Raw genomic sequence first — 20,674 nt, 5'->3', positions numbered from 1 at the left:
GCTGGTTTGAGGACATCTCTTGAAGCCATATCTTTAGGGAGGTCAACTTTTTGGCGGATGCAATCACAGATGTGGGTTTTAGATTTTGGCAACCTTCATGTGTGGGATAGAACTATTCCTAGTGTTGCTCATGGAGCACTCCTATGTGATTGTATGCAAATTGGTTATACCCTCGTGGTCATTCTTTTTAATTTTATTGTCTTTTCTTTCAAAAAAGGAAAGCCAAAAAAAAAAAAAAAAGCTTGAAATGAATTTGTGCTTGTCAGTGAACAAAATTTCTACAATGGATCCATATGCACACAAAGAAAAGACTTACAGTTATTTGAATCGCCGATATTTTAGCTCCTTTGTTGGACGCCATACTTGTGGAAAAGGCCTCAGAAGTATCCATTGAAACGTTTCCCTAAGCACAAGTATATATTGATGCCATTAACAACTAGCTGCTTCATCACCTCATCGCTGCTGTGAATGCTTTCAGAGCCCTTCTTACACTTCACTCTTAGTAAGACGAGGTTCAGCAAATGAAGATGGGTTCTCAGAAGATCCAGTTCCAGTATCTCCATTCTCAATGGGCAGTTGTTCCTCGTTGTACCTCGATCTTGACGAGCATTTAATCAGTGCTTCTGGTTGTACAACCATCATATTGCCAACTGCTTTTGAGTCCTGACTACAATCAGAATCATTTACCAAGTTCTCACAAGGCCCGTCAATAATGGCAGCGTCATCAGCGGAGGATGGGTGATTACTCGTGCTTCCATTCTTGTTTTCAGTTTCCATTCTATCACTTTCTGAAATGACACCTGGAACTTCAGCCACTTCGACCACTTGTGATTCATCAGGCATAGATGCAGATGGAGCAGTCTTTGTATACACAATATTGTCCTCAGATGTCTTGCAAATAACAGCGGGTTCAATATCGTGGCTGTAGTGATCATCAGGATGAGTTACTGTGCATTGCTCCACAAACTCCATTGTTGAGGAAGGGATATTCATGTCCTCATCCATCGTATTTTCTTGGCTATTTCTATTTAAGATGTCATCCTCAAATCCGGTTGGATTAGTGCGGGCATCATCAGCAGAAGGCAGGTCTTCAAGCTCTCTGTTAAACAATGACCTCTGTCTGCTTTCAGGGAAGACACTGCTAGACACAACCTCGTCAACAGAATGCAACCCGGGTGGGGAAATGCAGATGGATGACGGGTCGACATCCATCTCATCGCCAGTAATTTCTTCTCCATAACTCTCATTACATATGTCATCTCCACGTGCTACCAAATTACTAGATTCAGTAGCCACCTTACCCTTGGTTCTCTCAGCAGCTACATCTCCATCCCCACAGTTATTCTCATTTAGAGATAATACTTCCTCATTTACTGATTCTTGATCTCGATTGGCAAAAAATGCCACATCCATTGCGGTATCGTTGCTTTCCAAATTAACTAGTCCACTTAATTGCTTCTGTACAAATACTGCTAAAGAAACAGCATGATCACGAATCAAAGAATCATGAGGTGGGCAGTGCAGCATGTCAATCAAGGCCTTGTGGTACTGCAAAAGGCTGATAGATGGCGTAGACGACCTTTTCCGGCAAACATTAATAACTTTGAGTATATGTTCACACAGGTTGCCCATTTCTGCCCAACGGCAGTTGCAAATACCGAACTGAGAACCAGGGTTCCAAACAACATAAACCCTGTCTTGGTCGAGCTCGTCAATAACTTTTGCACGTGTACCTTCTATGACAATATTGCGGTCAGGAATCTTCAAAGCCTTACGCCAAGATGTTAAACCACTCGCCCACTCATCTTTCCAATATCGTGCAAAATCATCCTTCTCAGAATATTCATCAAGCCAGAAGTAGGAATGCACTTTTGTACCCAGCTTATCAACCAACCAATCAACTCGTTTGTATACGCTAGGTTTCTTCTCGTTCAATAACCGAAGCTTTAGTTGGTTGTGGTAGAACTCCATTGCCGCAGAGGTTTCCTGGCTAGCAAGAGGAAGATTTTGTAGTGCAGAGATCCACATCCCTAAGTCAAAAGACATTTTTCTTGTATGAATTATTCAAGATAAAAAGAGAAATGGTTCCTATTTAAAGAGAAGGGGGTGAATGAAAACGAAAAACGCCACTATCTCCAAGACCAAGTTTTATCTTGATCCCACACAATACATTGATCTTCTGCCACATAAAGGTTGCCTTAAATTCGGTAGCCCAATTGTTAACATAACCTATTCCCATCTATGCAGAGAAATATATCGCATGCAAAGCATTCGCGTATCAGCATACGAAGATACCATTACACAAACACATATACGTGAACATCCACACATTTATACACTTATATTGTAGAATTTATGAGCATACTGTTTGGGTGCATACGTTGACCTGTATGTATGCAACACACAATCAAATCAATCTTATGCATAACAATTGGCAGGTTAGGTCTTAAGAGATACATACATAGGCATAGATGTAGATTTGTAAAGATAAGAACCAATTAAAGGGCACTTGTTGCTTCGTATCATAAGGCTCTACTAAATATGATAGTGACTTACCAGTTCTAGGATACCAGGTTGCCTTAAAGTAATCCATAAAATCTGATTCATCAAGAAAATCTTCTATGAAGTCCTCAAACAAACGCTCGGTTCCTCGTTGTTGACAGATGTTATCCATTGCCTGATGAAGCCTTCTTGATATTGTAGCTCGCATCTCATTGTCCACACAATTCTTTACTAAGTTTTTATGCCATGCATGACGGACCCGCCAAAAGCTTATCAACACTGAACACTGGAATACATCCCTGAGTAGAATGAAAAAACAATATTTACTCATCAATTCATGCATGTATTAATCCATTAATAACAAGAAGAAGAAATACTACTATGAATCAAGTCCGACTGCCTTGCTCCATGTCAGATAGTTGACTGTAATGTCACTAGCCCAAACCCCAAAATGGCATGGCATAAAATTGGATATCAAAACAAAGAAAAAGAATGATTTATTTTCCGGCCTTCAGCGTTGATTTTAAACATCTGTTGGCATTCACAAGACTCTGTTGAATTAGATTACAAGTTGTAAAAACCATGCACAACAAATCACTCAATACTGATGCATAAACTAGATAGTCTGGCCCGATCAAGAGGAATGGCATTAATTTGAAGGAGAGCGACCCACCCGCTTAGCATAATAAAAATACAATTGGATATTTTATTTATAAGTAAACAACTGAAATCGAATATATTGCAATAGGTTAATCAGTAATCATGTAGTTGCTTCACATTGCCACTTCTGTAGGAAATAACCTACGGACTGTTTGCTACCAAACAAAACATTAGTGACTAAAATTGTCAGTATGAAGTTTGGACGAGAACTGAGCAACCAACCTGATGGTGAGCACATCAGCTAGAGGATCATCCACTATGAAACCAGCTAACTTCCATGCAGGATCTTTCGTTTGAACTCTATTGCAAAGAGCTCTCATCCATTTATGGGCATTGGAACTTTCAAACTTTGGAGCCACTATCCACGCTATCGGAATGGCCTTGTTGTCTTCATTAAATACAAGGAGACTATGCACGGGATACTAAATAATGTTGCAACATGAACACATTCAGTTTCTCATTATTATTAACAATTGTAGTTAATAATAAAAGGTTAAACATACTAAACGGACCTTCAATTTGGTTGTTCCGAACCTTGAATCAGAAGCTATAAGGCTGCGATTGCCGAAGCGAATCATCTGTTGCAACTGCCACTCTGTTTGAATGCCCAAAGTGAAAGGGTCCACATCAGAGAAATCCTCATAGAAGAAAACATGACTCTGATGGTTTTCTACCCACAAGCTAATACTAACCACATCATCGGCATCCAATTCATATATAGAACGTCGAATGACCCTCTCCTGCCTCCGAACATACCTATGGGTTAAAAGGTCATCACGATTAGATGGACCACCCTGTTTCTCTACTGATTCATTGTGTCTCTGCATTATAGTCTCCACGGACACCCCCACGTATAACAAAGATTGCACACGAAGACGTAGATCCTCAGAGATATAAGGGGCAAACATAGCACGTGTTCCAGCAGCCATCTTATCTTGGGGGCCATGGCAGGGCGCTCCTTTCCTATCTACATGCTTATCCTGATTATATATAATAAGTGCCACTGAGGGTTCAGCAATTAATCGTTTCACAATAAAGTGACAGGTACAACCTCTCTTGGTGTTCGGTCGACCAGCATTTTTCTTCTTTGGGATATTAATCCTGCTGGGTCGTACAAGCCCACCCTTCCTATGGTCATCAGGACCAAAGGAACACCAATATCTACACATTTGAAAAAAGATAGTTTAGGCTGATAGAATACAGGAATGCTGACTAAAATGGACACGGGGGGGAGGAATTGGAACTTACAGAATATATTCAAGAATACCATCAACCTTTGGTTTGTAAGGCGTTTTTGGCTGCCGCCGCCGCCTCGCTTCAACATGAAATTTTGTTGGACATTCTTTACTAGAGGATTCACCCCTCAGAAAATCGTCAACTCGAGGAAATGGAATTAGAGCAACTCGATCTTTCTTGTCCCGCCAACCTTCCACCTTTGACCACACAAGATCAGAAGATGAAAACTCCAGTGCAGGTGGACTCTGTACAGGAAGGGACAGAATCTCATCCCATCTGGCCATCTACAATGAATAAACAGAAATGAAAAATTTAATAAAAACAATAATTCAATGGTCATTTTAGCAGAACACTCTAGACCAAAATCCGGATGTTAACCTTGATAGCCCTACTCTATAAGAAACTACTACTTAGGCCTTGTATTATGAATTCAGCTCAACTGAAGTAAAACGACATGGTCAAACTTATACGAATTGGCTGTTCAAATCCTATGCAAAACTCATGTCAATATAGTTTAACAACAGGCCTTCCCAACTTGAACATGTGCTTAACTGCTTATTGCCGTAGTTTTCATTCTAGTATCACTATCCAATTCCTTCAAGCTATCCTCAGTTAAACTCATCTCTAATTTCCCAAATACACATTTAACCCCTATTATCTGTTCCTCTTTGTAACTACACATCCAAGTTGACATAAATACTTCACACTGAGGTAAATAACAAATAATCCACGTGCACTGGCAAAACCGGGATTTCAATTTTGGCTGCAATGAAACTTGGACTAAACTTTGGTGCTTCCTAAGCTAAAAAGTTTGTCAAATTTTGGCAACAATCCTTGTATTTCTTTGAAAATTTTCAAATTAAAATCGAAAATTTGCAGCAGCCACTTAAAGATCAAATATATAATGCGCTAAACCAAAATATAAAAAAAATTGCATATACATATTCACGATAATTACAGCCTCCATATCAAATTGCAACGAAATCCCGAACATAACAACTCTAAATTCAACAAAATCACTGTCACAGTTTGAATTTTAAACAAATTCCTAAAAATCACACCAAACCCTTATCTATTAGTTGCATAAAAGGTTTTTCAAATCGAAAAACTGAACAAAAATGGCGGATTTTGCAGCTTGTTTCGTACAGTCGCACAATAACAGTAACATAGGTCCTTTTTGCCCTGAGGAGGACCAAAAAATGTCAAAAACTTCAAATGCGATAACAAGAAAACAAACAAACAAACAAAAAAGAAGAAACAATTTAATCCATGCAATACATTTCCTTCCCAACAACAAGCTCAAAACTTCAGCAAACAATTTAATTTATTTCTTCTGTTTTCAGAACTTCTCAGAGATCACACAGTCGAAAACACAAAATTAAAGGGGGGAAAAAAAAGAATTCTTTGAGTTTTCTGATATGTATTTAGTTGAGCTATATCGATTTACAGACACAAGTATGTATGTATATGTGTATATATATGTATGTATATTTATATATTAAGGGGTAGAAGTTAGGGTTAGGGTTACCTGGTAAGAGAAGGGCAATAGGGAGAAGGAGCTTGCGCACTTGTGGTGTCTGCGGAGATTGGAGACGGAGAGAGAAGCAAGGACTGAACCCCCAAAAACCCTTTCGTCGTGTATTTTTCTTTTTCTTTTTCTTTTTCTACTTGTTGCTATTTTATCCAACTTCGCAGTATTTGCAAAAAAGGCCAACTATTCTTGAAAAACCCTTAGACAGACGGACACTTTATCCTTTTTAGTAAATAAGCTCATAATGCTCGTATAATACACTTACGTATGTATTTAAAAACAAATTTCTTTGTATACATCTGTCATTCATACGGCCAAATACATGTAAGTGTGTACTTTCCACGTTGAAATAAAAATATTTTTCATACATTTTTTAACACTTGCGCTTGGTACATGAGACATTTTCTAGAGCATTTTTGCTCACCATTTTAAACTTTGGTGTATGTTTACCGTACACCTAATCATGTGATATGTGTCATTTCACTTAACCTTGGTTATCTTTTTCAAAATTAAAAAGGTAACATTTAATATGAAAATTAATTAGAGTTAATTGAAAGGATACATGATAAATTATTAGGTGTATAATAAGCATACACCATAATTATGATGGTGAGTAAAAATGCTCCTGACATTTTTGCTGGACTTGCGAGTTTCGATACATCGGCCACTTAACTCAATAAAGTTATTGACCTCGCACCTAACTTAAGATCTCATCCAGCACTGATGACCTGGTCTTTATAAGTTTATCAGTGCTGGATAAGGAACGATGGGTTAACATTAAACAATCCCTAAAAATGTGGCCCAGTCGTAAGCCCTGCAATGTTAATTAGTAATATGATCTTGAGTATTCTTCTTCACGTGAGAATTGCATTGCAGCTTTGGTTTTCTGTGGATTCAGAAATGGCGTATTTTGTGGTACCGTTTTTCACAAGTTGGGATTCCAAAGCTTTACTCACTTTTCACCAGACGGACCCCTTGGATTTCACATTCTTAATTAAATACAAAAATTAAAAAGAAAAATAAAACAAAAGAGGAAACCATCGCTTTGTGATACTTTTGTAACCGGGAAAGCTAGAATCAGTGCTACTATACATTCTGCACATCGCTTTGTGATATGCATCGAATAGGAAGGGTGGGAAAATTGAGGTTGAAGTGGAACCATTTCATCTATTAACTTGCTTGTTTTCTCCAACCACAAACTCTAGTCAATGTCACAGATGTCTCCAAGTACCTAAATATTTTCTGTACGAGAAACGCTCGAACCAGTGTTTCGGCGCAGCTGGATGAATTCCAGAAACCCGCGCTACAAATGTCTTCTCGCTGGTAGCAATCATGGTGGCAATAGAGTAGCTTTCAAAATGCAAACCCTTCTTCTCTTTGAGCCACACATAAAATCTATATCTGGGCATGATCCGGTTCTCCAAGTTGAAACAAAGAAATGATGGAAAAGTATTGAGGTACTCCAAAGAAGATTTCATTTCCTCACTAAGAAAGCTTACTTTTGCTTCTAGAAATTCTGGACTCTGATTCAAGATCTTTGGTTTCATTCTTATCATTGAACAAAGCCGTGAGAATTCAATGCCCGTCGAAAGAAGGATATCAAACCGCTTTTGTAACTCGCTGCTTCTGCCATGCAACTGGGATAAGCACATTAGCGTCAAAGGGTTCTCTCCAAACCCGATTCTATGCATGAAGTCCAGTTTTCCCATTGTATGAATGGGAGTCGTCGTAGATTGGATCCTCTCCAATCCTTCACTAAATTCTTTCGCGATGCCTTCATCGAAGTCACTGATAACGTAATTAGCTAACAATTTATGTTCATTCTTAATCTTAGTGAAGAACCATTGATGAAGATCCAGAGCCCTTACTAAATGTGGTAAATTAGCCATTCTATTCTTTCCCATCACATGAGGGTACTTTTCACTCACCACCTCCAATTCTTTCGCGTTCAATCCAAAATGTTTCAGCAACCCCAATGCTGATATCTCCGGCGTTTCCAGGTCAAGGTTCAAAACCTCCGGACTTTGAAGAAGCAGCAACCCGACATCTTCCATCCTAACACCAAATTTATGAAAGTAGTTTGATTTCTGCAACAAAACCTCTTCCGAGCATTCAAGAAAAATGTCTTTCTTCCTCCCCATCAATTCCCCTACCTTCCCTTTCTTGCAACCCCAATCGTAAAACACACGAACTTTCTTACAAACACCATACCAAGCATCCACATTTCCCTCAACACAATTTTCCAAATTAAAATCCACAAGAACCCTTTTCAAATCAACAAGCAAATCCGCAGTATCACCGCCCGGCTCGCCCTCCAGCAGCAGCAAATGAGGGAAAGCCAAGCACATACCCACAACAGAATGGTTGCTGAACCCACATTTCTTCAACCTAGTAAGCCTAGCTTTCAACACCTCTGAACTCTCACTAAAAATCGAATTCTCCTCCTCGTACAACTTCCCTATCATATTCCAAGGAAACCCAAACCCGGAAAGTAGCGAAGCAACATCCAAAAGGGTCGGATCCTCAGAGAAAAAGTACTTGTCGGGAGGCAAAAAGTCACGAACTTGACTGTAATGTATGCCTATGCTTTCAAAGAAAAACTCAAATTCGTTGATGGGGTGGTACCTGAGGAACCTCTCGAAGCGGTTGGAGAAACTCGGGGTCGAAAATTTGATCTGCTTGATGAGATTGGCGAGGGAGAAGGGGGAGTTTCTGCTGATGTGCTCGGCGGAGGGGAAGGACAAGCAGCGGGTGGCGTGGAGGTAGTCGGTGAGGACCTGCTGGGCTTGGCTGATGGCTTCGGACTTGTACCTTGGGGGGACATTGGGGAGCTTCGGGAGCCTTGCGGCGGCGGAGGCGGCGGCGGCTGTTGCAGCGGAGAAATGGTGGGAAAGGAGGAGGGCGTAGAGGCATTTGGGCAGGGGCATGCTCTCACTCCTTCTAAAGGGCAAAACATGTAATTTCGTATTCGGCTTGGTTTTACATCCCTTCCCTTTCGTTACTTAAGGCCACCCGCAACTCCAAATGCCTACATTCCTAGTTCCTACCACCCTAGAACCCATACGCGGGTCCGAGTCCGCCCAATCGCCGCCCTGAAGCGCCGCCGTGAGGACGAGTTTGCTGCGGTGTGTGTAACACTCTCCGTTTCGTTTCGTTTCCTTCTCAAGCTCACAAGGTTTTCTATTCCATCTATTTTCCTAATTACTGCTTGTTGAATTCCTGATTCATTGAAAAATCAAAGAGACCACCAAACCTCTGAAACTCCGCAATGCTTACACATCTTAAATTTCGCCACATTCTCTGTACAGTTCAATCCAGCAGGCCAGAAACCCTAATCTCTTTTACCCAATTGGTTAGATATTGTCATTTTCAATTGAAAACGGGTTTCAATTCTTCGAATCCTTCCTCATGTTTAGCACCAAAGAAAATTTCTGAAAACAGTGTTGCAATTTTCTGGGATTTGGATACCAGACCACCCAAATCAGTCTCACCGTACAAAGCCGCCGTCAAGCTCAAGACTGCGGCTTCATCTTTCGGGATTGTCCGGCATATGATAGCGTATGCGAATCGAAATGCGTTGAATTATGTTCCACAAGTTGTTTGGGAAAGGAAAGAGAGGAATAGGGTTGTGATTAGGGATGGTGAGTCGAATACATGTCCGGTTTGTGGGAGAAGATTTTATACCAATGAGAAGCTTATGAATCATTTTAAGCAGATTCATGAGACGGAACATGTGAAGAGGTTGAATCAGATTGAGTCTGCTAGAGGGAGTAGGAGAGTGAAGTTGGTGGGTAAGTATTCCATGAAGATGGAGAAGTATAAGAATGCTGCAAGGGATGTTTTGACAACCAAGGTGGGGCGTGGTTTAGCGGATGAGGTGGAGCAGGCAGGGTTTTGGATTCGGAGTGTGTTGGATAAGCCACAGGGGGTGAAAGTCGCATTGAGACATCACATTGTGGACATGATGGATCACAGGAGATTTGACTGTTTGATGCTTGTGTCGGATGATTCGGATTTTGTGGATGTTGTGATGGAGGCAAAGTTGAGATGTCTGAAGACGGTTGTTGTGGGGGATTTTGGCGATGGGGCTCTGAAGAGGGCTGCGGATTCTGGTTTTTCTTGGAATGAGATTTTGATTGGGAAGGCTAAAAAGGAGGCAGTGTCAGTTGTGGGGAAATGGAAAGACCGTGATGTGTTGAAGAGATTGGAGTGGACATACAAGTCAGATGAGGATCAAAGTTTGCATAAATGGAATGATGAGGTTTATGGTGAAAGCGAGAGATTGGAGTGGACATACAAGACAGATGGGGATCAGAGTTTGCATAAATGGAATGATGAGGTTTATGGTGAAAGTGAGGATGACGATATCGAAGGTTTTGTTGGTGAGGCGAATGACAATTTGGGGAAGGATGATACTTGCAGTTGGTGGGAGCTTGACTCTGATTCCGAGGCCATTTCATCACAATCATCCCGATGACACACGACTCCTTGTGAAACCTGGTCGACTATCATGTATTCTACTGAGTTTGTGATTTTGGTCAGGTACGTTCAGTTACCTATTCTTGGCTAGTGTATGCCCTATTTCAAGACATAGTGAATTGTGTGCCTGGATTATCAGTTTCTGTAAGTAAATTTTAAAAAAATTAGTGCCCAATTGGTTTGTGTTTTGTAGGTTCATGATGGGAAAGGTGAGGAAAAAGCATAGGCAAATTCTGTTTTGTGGTAGTACTCAACAGGTATATTCATCTTTTACTTTATTATTTTAACTTTCTTACCCATTCGTTTTAAAAATCATCTAAGAGTCAGCAAGGAAAATGTTGTGTTATAGCTTCTTTAGCATGGATTCGAGATGAAGTGATAGATTGTTGTAGTCATTCATCATGTGATAAGAGCTGTGATTAAAAAAAAACAGAAATTTTGGAAGAAACATTCTATGAAATGCTGCCTAGAAAGAACAATCATAAGGATTTGACGTAAGATAGGAGTGCCAGCTGTCGACTACCTGATGCCCTCCCCCTCCTCCTTTATCCGGGCTTGGGACCGGCAATGTAAGATAAACTTACACAGGCGGAGTTGCTGCCTAGAAAGAAATGCAGACAAATATGTAAATAGTTCTACTTTAAATTATTTAATAGTTAATACATTGCTGCAAGAGTGTTTGCATTGCAGTTGGTGGTATTAGGTCCGCCGATATACAGGTAAAGCGTATATGATATTGTGATAATATTATTTTTACATATTTCAAAAGAAAACGAATAAGTTAATTAATTGTTGAAATGCAATCTAACTAGGAAAAACAGTTATTTCTTAAATTGGCGTAAAAATTATAATATTTGTAAACTACATTTTCATTCCGACCAAAAACTTTATTTCTGAAAAGGATTTGATCCTTTACCTCTCAATGAAAAATTTTATGATATAGTAATGCTATTTTTTCAATCTGGTTGCTTGTTCGAGAAACAAGCATGCTCGAACTTTTACTTTTAACAATGTATAAACTTCTCATTTTCATGAATCTTTGGGTGCGTACCAGGTGGCACAGGTAGTGCAGAGGGTTGATGAGCATATATTCTCAGCTGGTACAACAGCCTGGTGCTCAACAGCCATCGTGGGTTCCCTGCTTTAAAATGATAGGCAAAAACGTGTGCGAACCCATGCTATACAGAAATACGCAACTGAAGTGATCAATCCAACAGTTCAAGCTGTTAATCATACAATTGAACAACACCACTCTCACGTAAATGTAATCTTCTGTTTCCGTCGTAGATCGAGTCCCTTTTGTTTACAGTTATTGTAGATTTAAGTATTGACATGCCTGTATTATGTTGATCTTCGTAAGTTAAGTTTTATTTTCGGCTTCCTAATTGTGTATGCTTGTACTTGTTATTCCCCCTACTGCTAGAAAGATGAATCAATTTGGTTAATTTCTTTCTCCATTGTGTATTTAAGTTGAAAAAGGTGATAATTTAGGAAGCTGATTGACCTGCTGCAGAAAGTGGATGATCTTTTATACTAGTGAAACTTTTTGTATGATACCATGCAGCAAACCTCTGCTTCTTTTGCTTGCCAAATCTTGATTTCAAATAAAATGGCTTCAGTTAAACTCTGTGTCAGATTAGTCATGCCTCCTCTTCGTTTTCATGCTGTTGCAGATCGAACAGTATTCGATGTGTGCCCAAGGTTCCATTTTTTTTCTTTCCAAAAAAGATAGGTTGCAGAATACATATTGTTCATTTCTCTGTACAACCCTTATGTCACAATTTAGGTCTGATAACATTGTAAATTTGTGTCGGGCAAACAGAAAAACGCATTCTCGTTCATTCACCTCTCTCTACCCAGTATACGCTCGCTTATGACAATTTATTTGGTTGTTTCCTTGCCACCACATTGAGAGAGAGCGCTGAACTCGACTTCATTTGAAGGCTTTACAGAATTTGTAGTCCCTGTCGGATGTTATACAGAATTTGCAGTACCTGTTTTCTAGTTTGATTACCATCAAGGATCGATCGTTGTGTCGGATTCATTGTTATTTACAGCAGACTTTTGAACATACAAAAAGACCTGCACAAAGAGTTGGTTATGACAATGACCGTTCCTTTCGAATCTAGTATTTTGATGTCACCTGTAGCAAAGCGAATGCTGCAGTCATTCATGCCTTGGGACATTTCTCGACGTTAATGTTTCTGGCGATTTCTCTCCGTCGAGTGGCGTTAGGGCAGATTTCCAAGCAGGGTTCTTTGAGAGTGGCATCATCTTCAGGAAGTGGGGGGAGGACACCGAATTTAAACTGCCGTATTCAACTTCAGTCGGGTCAATTGCAGGACAATCAATGTGGAAATGAGTCGAGCTGTAGAAGAGGTCTCGGGGTTTTACCTGGCAGCTGTAATCGACGAAGTTCGGCTCCATCACTAACGGAACGCCCATATAATCTTTGATGAAAGCCTGTAGCAACCGTTTTTATGGATTTCGAACCAATCAGTTACTACTTAGTTTCTATGAAAAAGAATACTTTGTATTTCTCGTAGAAGCGGCCGTGAACAGGCTGTTACTGTCTACTTCGACAGTCCAGTATTTACTCGAAAAAAAAGAGTTACTGACCTGAGTGGGAAGCTTGCAAGTATTCAGACAGATACCGACGCATTTGCTTTCTTCCAAGTACTTGCATTTCTCTACAAACACCTGCATCAACGGCAGACCCTCCCATCCATTACGACAACCATTATCCGACCTCAGAAGGGAATAATGAAAGAATAAGACAGCGAACTCACTCACCCCACTGTTCCATGAAGTCCCGTCTGGTAAGTCGACTGAGTTTACTGTGCAAGGACCCATAAGCCATTGACAAGTAATTGCAGTCACCCTTGCAACCATGATGGCGGCTACTTTTCCTCCTTGTAAAGGTGCTACCAGCAACTTATAAAGGTCTAACAGTAACGGCGGGAACAAGGATCTCAATATTCTTACCTGCCATTTCAGCACATAGCACATACATAACACTCGCTTATGGGGATCATCCAGTCATTTGACGAAAATACTTGGCTCCTTACATCTAAGTGAATAATTTGTCGGTACGAGGGTCACACCTCGCAACATGTCAACTATGTCAGCCCCCTATAGTATAACACGTGGGTTAATAGCTACATCTGACAGTGTCAGTTTTTTATTTTCTCCCTAACAAGTTACTTCACGTTACGTCAGTATATGTTTCAGTTTGTGATTTGCAGGTCCTAATCGAGCAACGTTCTTTGTTAATTTGGGGCTGACACTTACGCAAGGATATAGAAAGAGAGAAAGAGAGTAGTGAGTACCGCAGCTTCTTTAGCGTGAGAATTGGTTGGACTTGTGAGCATAAGCCGATTCGCCACATCAATGAGTCCGTCGTATCCGGGATTTTCGGAATCCCATCCAACTTCCTCAGCCATTTTGCTTCTAAACACTTTGAGGAACAATTCATCCATCACTCCAAGCTTCTGCTGCTTCTCCCGGAATTGGGATTGTGGCTCTTTTATCTGAAAAAACCGAAAACCGAAAATTGTGGATTAGGATTCAGCTACTTTTGATATTAACTTCCACAACTGCGAGCGGTGGATTGCGCTGATGGATAAATTTTGTTTTTCAACTCACTGCATTTCGAGTTCGGTAACTAGTATTCTTCTTACCAAAGAGGATGAGACCCGAAAGCGTTGGTTTCGGAGCAGCTGAGATTTGGGTTGGGATTGAAACTGTGGTGGCGGAGATGATCGTGAGAAAATGGTGGTCGGAGGGCCAACAACAGCCGAAGCCTTCATTTTTTTGTGGAATCTCACCTAAAACTCTGTATCCTCGGAAGCATGGACCTTATTTGAAAGGCCAAATTGCACTTACAGTCCTCCTAGTTTGTTCAAATTTTCAATTTTTGATCACGTAGTTTTTTTCTTGCACTTTCGCCCGAATAGAACTTTTGTTGCATTTTCTTATTTGATGGACTAGATTAAACATGATAACACGATTGAATACAAAAGTGAAGATCCAAGAAAAGAATATACAAGAACACAAGTGAAAATATGAGTAAACTATATGGACTTTGTTGTAAAATTGTGAGAATGAATGCCCTCGTGCTTTAAGTGAGGAAGACTTGAGAACAGTAATGTATTTGTTATTATGTGATGTTTTCAAAAATAGCAATTGTTTCACTTTTTGGTTTATCACAAATGTGGCTCTATATAAAGAGCACTTCGTGTGTGATTACAATACACAGTAAAAGAAAAGAAGTGAAAACAATAATATCAGTATCCTCTTCCACTTTTTACCTGCAATCCTTTTATGTTATATCTACGAAACTAAACAGTGTGATATTTTACACCCGCTTCTCTTCTGTCCCTAATAAAGGTTATCTCTCTAACTTTTACCTATTTATAATAGACTTCAGAATAATTCAATTTATTTCAAATTGTCCCACCAAAAGGGTTAGTAACTAAATAATGATCAATTTTTGACATTTTGATTGCTTAATTGATTGAAATCAAATGCCGACAACATAACAATATATAGTAACAAAATAATGGTAATATAACAACTACATGATAAAAACCGATAGTTTGGACAAACACATGTCAATTTCGAGACAAAAATAAAAAATTATCAATTGAGCCGGTCCGGGCCTCAACCCATCATCCAGCCCAGTTTAATTAGTAATAGACAGTGATTTAAAACTCACTGCTCGAAATCCGCAATTCCCATTCGAATGAGAAAGCATATCAACGTTAAACCCTAACAAAACCCCTTTGGCTTCGAGAGACATAAAAATCGACTCCGACGAAAATGAATCTGAACCGTTCGATATCCACCGGAACGTGGCTGGTGAGGAAGCTTTGCACGGCAGTTGAGGCTGCTACGGTGGCGGAGGCTGCGACGGCGGCGAAAACGGGTCAGCATGGAAATCCCAATAGGCTGTATCGGAGGTTATCGGCTTTGGGAGCGACCGGAGAAAGCGTGGCCAAGACGTTAAACCAGTACGTTATGGAGGGCAAAATGGTCAGGAAGTTTGAGCTCGAGAAATGCATCAAGGAGCTCCGCAAATACCGCAAGTACCAGCATGCCCTCGAGGTTACGCCCATTTCCACTTCTACCCTTCCGCTTTCTTGTTTGCTCCTTTTTATCTCGAAATTTTCAATTGCAGACAATGTGAATCTATATAATAGAATTTTAGTGGCCGCTTGAAAACCATTTCGTTTTTAGTTTTTATTTTAGACGTATGGAGAAAATAAGAAACGAGGGGAGTCGAGATGTAGAAGAAATGTCTTAGGAAACTAAAAACGAAATGGTTATCAAACAGATTTGTAGTTGTTTAGAGTGCAATTTGATCCAATTGCATTGCTTATTTGTTCATAGATTTCAAGGTAGTCTGTAGTAGCATGTTCGATTTTTGATTCGGTTTGTTAGTGCAGATAATGGAATGGATGGAGTTTAGGAAAATGAATTACTCAAAAGCTGACTATGCCATACGCGTGGATCTTATGTCCAAAGTCAAAGGGATCGGAGCCGCTGAGGATTACTTCAGCGGCCTACCAGAATCTTCAAAGGACCGATTCACTTACGGTGCACTTTTGAACTGTTATTGCAAGGAACTGATGGAAGAAAAGGCATTGGCACATTTTGAGACGATGGATGAGTTGAACTTTGCTTCCTCTACTTTGGTCTTTAACAATCTCATGTCTCTGCATATGAGGAAGCAGAATCCAGAGAAAGTGGATCCTTTAGTGCAAGAAATGAAGAAGAGAAACCTCCCTCTAGACACGTTTACTTATAATATATGGATGCAGAGCTATGCGGCCTTGAATGATTTTGAAGGAGTAAAAAGAGTCCTGGCTGAAATGGAAACACAAGACGAAGAGAAATGCAGTTGGTCAACATATAGTAACCTGGCTGCCATCTATATAAAGGCAGAACTTTTTGACAAGGCAGAGCAAGCCCTTAAAAAGTCGGAAGAAATGATGAAACCCCTGAAACAACGCGAGCCGTACCATTTTTTGATTAGCCTTTATGCCTGCACTTCTAATCTAGGCGAGGTGAAAAGGGTATGGAAAATGCTCAAGAAATCTTTCCCCGCAACAAACAATATAAGCTATCTTGTAATGCTTCAGGCCCTTTGTAAGCTAAACGACATTGAGGGGTTGAAAGAATTGTTTGAGGAATGGGAGTCCATTTGCTTTAGTTATGATATGAGGTTGGCAAATGTTGCTATACGCGGGTACCTCAGTCTGGGCATGCATGAAGAAGCAGAATTGGTCTTTACAAATGCCTGTAAGAAGACTAAAGGGTCTTTCATGAAGGCTCGGGAAATGCTTATGGTTCACGCCTTGAACACCCGTAGGGTGGATTTGGCTGTTAGCCATTTGGAAGCTGCTGTTTCGGAAAGCAAGAATGAGGAATGGCATCCATTCCCAGATACCAGAATTGCATTTCTCAAGTATTTTGAGGAAGAGAAAATTGTTGATGGTGCTGAGAAATTTTGCCAGATTCTGAAGCGTCTAGGTTGTCTCGGTTGCAATGAGTATTATTTGCTGCTTAAGACTTACATAGCTGCAGGAAAGTCGGATCCTGAGATGCGTCACAGATTGAAGGAAGATCATATTGAAATAAGCCCCGAGCTTGAGAATCTGCTTGAAAAGGTTTCCGCAAGTGAATTGACTGCGTAGAGCAGGCCCCTAGAATTTTGACACACTATTCAGTACTTGAACTTGTATAAGGGGATCTTTCGAGCTTTCAGTATTTTCAGGTGGATGCAACCTGTATTGTATCGATATGCAAGTATGCAGGCATAGATTTTTCTGTTTATGGTATCAAAACATTTATTGCACTTCAATGCACATGCTTGTCATTGACTCTGAAAATTGGAACGTACGTTTTTAATCCCATACTTGTATTACATTCTGCCTGTACAGATATATTCAAATTCGTTATAGATGAACGCCTCTTTCTTTTTCATCCGTTGTGTAATATCATTGTCTGAATGTAATCTTACCCGTGTAGTTACATGACACGCATTTGGCATTGGGGGAGATAACTGTAATGGTAGAACTTCGCGGAACTTTGTTGATTAGGTTTTGGTTGTTCATAGTAACAGGCATCGTTGTGCAGGTAGGTCATTTTTCCAGAGAACTGAGGAACAGATCCATTGCTACATAGATTAGTGGCAACGATCATATGAATATCGCCAACTACCACTACTTCGAAAACAAAACCCAGTTAAGTGATTGTAAAGATGTTGCTGAGACACGAAAAACAAAAGGCTCCTAGAACTGTTTGTTTTAGTAAAAATGTAAATTTCGAACAACATTGTTTCGTGGTGCTATGCAAGCCAACTACATCTTCTGCGACCGCTCACAAGAATGTGCTTCAGAACAATGGTGGCAAGAGCAAGTCTACAAGCTGAAGATGTCAAATTCCTGACAAGAACATATATGATATATTTCCTTCGTCTTCGCTTAGCTGGCATCGATTCCCATTGTTCCTCTCTGAGATGAGCAAGTTCAACTGCCTTGCAAAATAGTTCTGCTACTGGCTTCTTGCTGCATATAAATAAAATGCAACTAAGCACACGGCAAATTATCACTACATAGCAAAATAGAAAGAAAAGATGGTCATCGTAAAGTGGCAGGAGGTTGTGAACTAACCTCCCTCTAACAAAACCAGTGGTGACGAAGCCTATTGGTGAACGGTGAGTTTTTCTAAGAACAGTGTTCTCTGGTATTTGGAGTTCCCACTTACCAGAAGGTTGCTCTGCACAGTAAGATGCCACAGCAGATTGAGGCAGTTGAAGTCCACCATCGAAACCCTCTGACCTGCAAGACACACATGAAGCTTTTTTTTTCAAAATTATTGGTCTGTAGAATGAATATTATTCTGAAATACGTGTAAACATCTTTCAAAAATAGCCACAAAATTTAAAGTCACTCCCAAGATTAAAACTTTCAACGGTTACAAAATTTCAAGTCACTCCCAATATCTCAGGTCGAAGCTGCTACACAGGTATCTTCTCTATAATTATTGTGTAGCATGCAGTTTCTAAAATATTTTTTCACTTCTATTTGGTTAGCATTTGTTCTATTGCAGGGAATCAGTTCAATTATAGGAGCAGTTGCCCATGACTTGGGAATTATGACTACACCGTAGCTGCATTGGATGGTTCGTGCTAGAAATAAGGGTTTGCGAGTATCAGACATTGATTACTTCAAACAGCTATCAAGTTCGTTTAGGTTAGTTAGAGATAGAGGTTTGTTTTATGAGTTCATATGTTCTAAAAAGGAAAAAAAATTCATATTTTGTTTGAGTGGCTTCTATTTGTGTGGTTGGTTAGGTGCTTGCCTGCTTGGTAGATTTGATTCCCAGTGAATTTCATGCCATCCTATTTTGTTTGAATACGTGCTTTGTGTGGTTGGTTAGGTGCTTGGTAGATTTGATTCCTGGTGGAAATCATGCCTGCAGCATGGATGACAAGTTGGTTGTGGATGGGGCAAATGGTGTTGGTGGAGAAAAACTCGAAATCTTGTAAACGATGTTGAATGGTTTGGCTATTGAGATTCGGAAATGTGGAAAAGAAGGAGGTGTACTGAATGAAGTAGTTGGTGCAGGTCATGTGCAGGAAGAGAAGGTTGCTCCTTGTAGTTTTGGTTCACAGGATGTTGGGATAAGGTCAGCCGTCCTTTGATTATAAGACGAATCATTTACTTTAAGTAGCTTGTTTGAAATGTCTGCATCACAGAGATACTGTAAAATACATAAATTCCATTAATGACGTAGATGGGAGAAAATCTATGAATTTTGGTGATTGATTTGTTATTATTATCTTGTTTGATTTATAGTACATCTTGGACGGCATTAATGATGTTTGTCATAATAGCATAACTAGTAGGAAGTTTACTGCTTTTAAGAACCTTGAACTTTTATCTGATTTAACTAGTTGGACTGCTTACAAGGGATACAAATGATCGTTAGATCGGAAATAAGTTTGATGTAAAATGTTTCTTTAAATGATAAGAGGAGGGGATTAAGTATTTGTATGGTTCTAGCTTTTGAGGTGAGCTAGTTTAGATGATGACACTGATCGGCTTGTATATTTTATTGTACCATCTAGAAGTAGCAACAAGATTGAACTCGTTGATGGGGACAAGATTTTATCTTTCTTTGCTATATTCATCAAGGAGCAACTAAGCATTTTGAATATGGAAGTAGATGTGAATGGAATAACGGTTATCAATGTCGCCTTGGATCGCACAAACAGCTTATGCGAATGGAGCATCCACAGTCAGATTATCCCAAACAGTTAGGTCTAGATGGTCACTTTTACTCGTACAGGAGTGAAATACCTGCATGAGAAAGCTGCAGAGTATGGTAATCGGGATTTACTTTGAGGCAAATGGCCATGGCACCATCTTGTTCTCAGAACATTACTTATCCTGGCTGGAGGCTAGGACTGCTGAGCTTTCTCTGGTAGCTAAAGGTCATGCAAGGCGTTTTATTTTGTTGGGGTCAAAAAGACCAGGCAGTATTTATTTATGCACGAGTGCTGACTTGATTTTCCATTACTGATCTAAATGAAGTATATGATCGTTTCTTTCAGGTTCAGAACAGCATAAGGCTGCCTTGAGGCTCTTGGCTGTTAGTGAATTTATTAACCAGGCTGTTGGGGATGCGTTGATCGGAGACCTCTTGTTGAGGCTATTCTGAAACATACGGGCTGGTCAATACAGAGGTGGAATGAGCTCTATCAGGATCTTCCCGGTAGGCAGCTTAAGGCAAGTGTCCTTGGCCATCTTCTATGTTACGGACTGTTTATTCTATTCATAATTGTTTTCGTAGCATTCTTAAGTTTTATAATGATACTCGATTCAGAAACTAATTCTTCTCCTTCTTAATTACCAGGTCAAGGTTGTCGATAGAGCTGCTGTTGTTACAGCAAATGCAGAAACCGTGGCTGTGAAAACTGCCCGGCATTCAAGAAGGCGTCGATGCTGAAACTGGTAGGCATCATAAGTGGCGCTGTTGATTCAAAGCGATAATTGGCATGCTTTACATTTTAGAACTAGATGTCTGGTAATTGATTGTTGCACGAGAAAATTGCCTTTTTCCTAACTTTACTGGTATATAATTCACAAACAAAATTTTGAGGATTTTCTTTGTTCCTATTTATATTGCAGTTAAATACCGTAGAGGCCAATGTTTTATACGACCATCTGGTATTGAAGATGTTATATGCGTATATGC

General features: G+C 39.9%; 5 protein-coding genes across 9 annotated transcripts; 2 read left to right on the top strand and 3 right to left on the bottom strand.

Moving 5' to 3' along the window:
* Positions 1–262: 262 nt before the first annotated feature.
* Positions 263–6,052, bottom strand: LOC103941455. Its single transcript, XM_009351648.3, has 6 exons — positions 5,927–6,052; positions 4,411–4,682; positions 3,675–4,323; positions 3,385–3,584; positions 2,557–2,801; positions 263–2,030 (listed from the first exon to the last, which is right to left on the bottom strand). Exons 2-6 carry the CDS (start codon positions 4,680–4,682, stop codon positions 487–489), a joined length of 2,910 nt encoding a protein of 969 aa, XP_009349923.2. The 5' UTR covers positions 5,927–6,052; the 3' UTR covers positions 263–486.
* An 809-nt stretch (positions 6,053–6,861) lies between these two features.
* On the bottom strand, positions 6,862–8,982 carry LOC103941456 (transcription termination factor MTEF18, mitochondrial-like). The gene has a single exon (XM_009351649.3). The coding sequence runs from the start codon at positions 8,854–8,856 to the stop codon at positions 7,141–7,143; it is 1,716 nt and encodes a 571-aa protein (XP_009349924.3). The 5' UTR covers positions 8,857–8,982; the 3' UTR covers positions 6,862–7,140.
* Positions 8,983–9,191: 209 nt separating this feature from the next.
* Positions 9,192–11,861, top strand: LOC103941458. 4 transcript variants are annotated; one of them, XM_009351650.3, is made up of 3 exons: positions 9,192–10,471; positions 10,602–10,665; positions 11,463–11,861. In XM_009351650.3, the coding sequence occupies exon 1, from the start codon at positions 9,198–9,200 to the stop codon at positions 10,404–10,406; it is 1,209 nt and encodes a 402-aa protein (XP_009349925.2). In that variant the 5' UTR covers positions 9,192–9,197; the 3' UTR covers positions 10,407–10,471; positions 10,602–10,665; positions 11,463–11,861. The 4 variants fall into 4 exon arrangements, with proteins under 4 accessions (XP_009349925.2, XP_009349927.2, XP_048422379.1 ...); XM_009351652.3 differs by lacking the exon at positions 10,602–10,665; XM_048566422.1 differs by having other exon boundaries at positions 10,602–11,861.
* A 455-nt stretch (positions 11,862–12,316) lies between these two features.
* LOC103941459 (beta-carotene isomerase D27, chloroplastic) lies at positions 12,317–14,244 on the bottom strand. Of its 2 annotated transcripts, XM_048566424.1 has the most exons (7): positions 14,089–14,244; positions 13,738–13,938; positions 13,202–13,393; positions 13,028–13,108; positions 12,803–12,871; positions 12,552–12,716; positions 12,317–12,490 (listed from the first exon to the last, which is right to left on the bottom strand). In XM_048566424.1, exons 1-6 carry the CDS (start codon positions 14,215–14,217, stop codon positions 12,579–12,581), a joined length of 810 nt encoding a protein of 269 aa, XP_048422381.1. In that variant the 5' UTR covers positions 14,218–14,244; the 3' UTR covers positions 12,317–12,490; positions 12,552–12,578. The 2 variants fall into 2 exon arrangements, with proteins under 2 accessions (XP_048422381.1, XP_009349930.2); XM_009351655.3 differs by having other exon boundaries at positions 12,317–12,716.
* An 897-nt stretch (positions 14,245–15,141) lies between these two features.
* Positions 15,142–17,395, top strand: LOC103941460 (pentatricopeptide repeat-containing protein At1g02370, mitochondrial). The gene is made up of 2 exons (XM_009351656.3): positions 15,142–15,514; positions 15,856–17,395. Exons 1-2 carry the CDS (start codon positions 15,230–15,232, stop codon positions 17,104–17,106), a joined length of 1,536 nt encoding a protein of 511 aa, XP_009349931.2. The 5' UTR covers positions 15,142–15,229; the 3' UTR covers positions 17,107–17,395.
* The last annotated feature ends 3,279 nt before the right edge of the window (positions 17,396–20,674 follow it).

Source organism: the organism of the source record quoted next, unplaced genomic scaffold (genome assembly GCF_019419815.1).
Source record: "Pyrus x bretschneideri cultivar Hongxiangsu unplaced genomic scaffold, Pyrus_bretschneideri_v1 Contig41, whole genome shotgun sequence".
Lineage (NCBI taxonomy): Eukaryota > Viridiplantae > Streptophyta > Magnoliopsida > Rosales > Rosaceae > Pyrus > Pyrus x bretschneideri.
This window is presented reverse-complemented; position numbering and strand designations above follow the sequence as displayed.

Coding starts and splice junctions, on each gene's coding strand:
- LOC103941455 (XM_009351648.3), bottom strand. CDS start 4,682: ATGGCCAGATGGGATGAGATTCTGTCCCTTCCTGTACAGAGTCCACCT. Junction 4,324..4,410: donor GGTATTCTTGAATATATTCT/GTAAGTTCCAAT, acceptor TCAAATGTGTAG/ATATTGGTGTTCCTTTGGTC. Junction 2,802..3,384: donor GCTGATGTGCTCACCATCAG/GTTGGTTGCTCA, acceptor CATTCTACTCAG/GGATGTATTCCAGTGTTCAG.
- LOC103941456 (XM_009351649.3), bottom strand. CDS start 8,856: ATGCCCCTGCCCAAATGCCTCTACGCCCTCCTCCTTTCCCACCATTTC.
- LOC103941458 (XM_009351652.3), top strand. CDS start 9,198: ATGCTTACACATCTTAAATTTCGCCACATTCTCTGTACAGTTCAATCC.
- LOC103941459 (XM_009351655.3), bottom strand. CDS start 14,217: ATGAAGGCTTCGGCTGTTGTTGGCCCTCCGACCACCATTTTCTCACGA. Junction 13,939..14,088: donor TTCGGGTCTCATCCTCTTTG/GTAAGAAGAATA, acceptor CGGTTTTTTCAG/ATAAAAGAGCCACAATCCCA. Junction 13,394..13,737: donor CTCACGCTAAAGAAGCTGCG/GTACTCACTACT, acceptor CTGAAATGGCAG/GTAAGAATATTGAGATCCTT.
- LOC103941460 (XM_009351656.3), top strand. CDS start 15,230: ATGAATCTGAACCGTTCGATATCCACCGGAACGTGGCTGGTGAGGAAG. Junction 15,515..15,855: donor AGTACCAGCATGCCCTCGAG/GTTACGCCCATT, acceptor TTGTTAGTGCAG/ATAATGGAATGGATGGAGTT.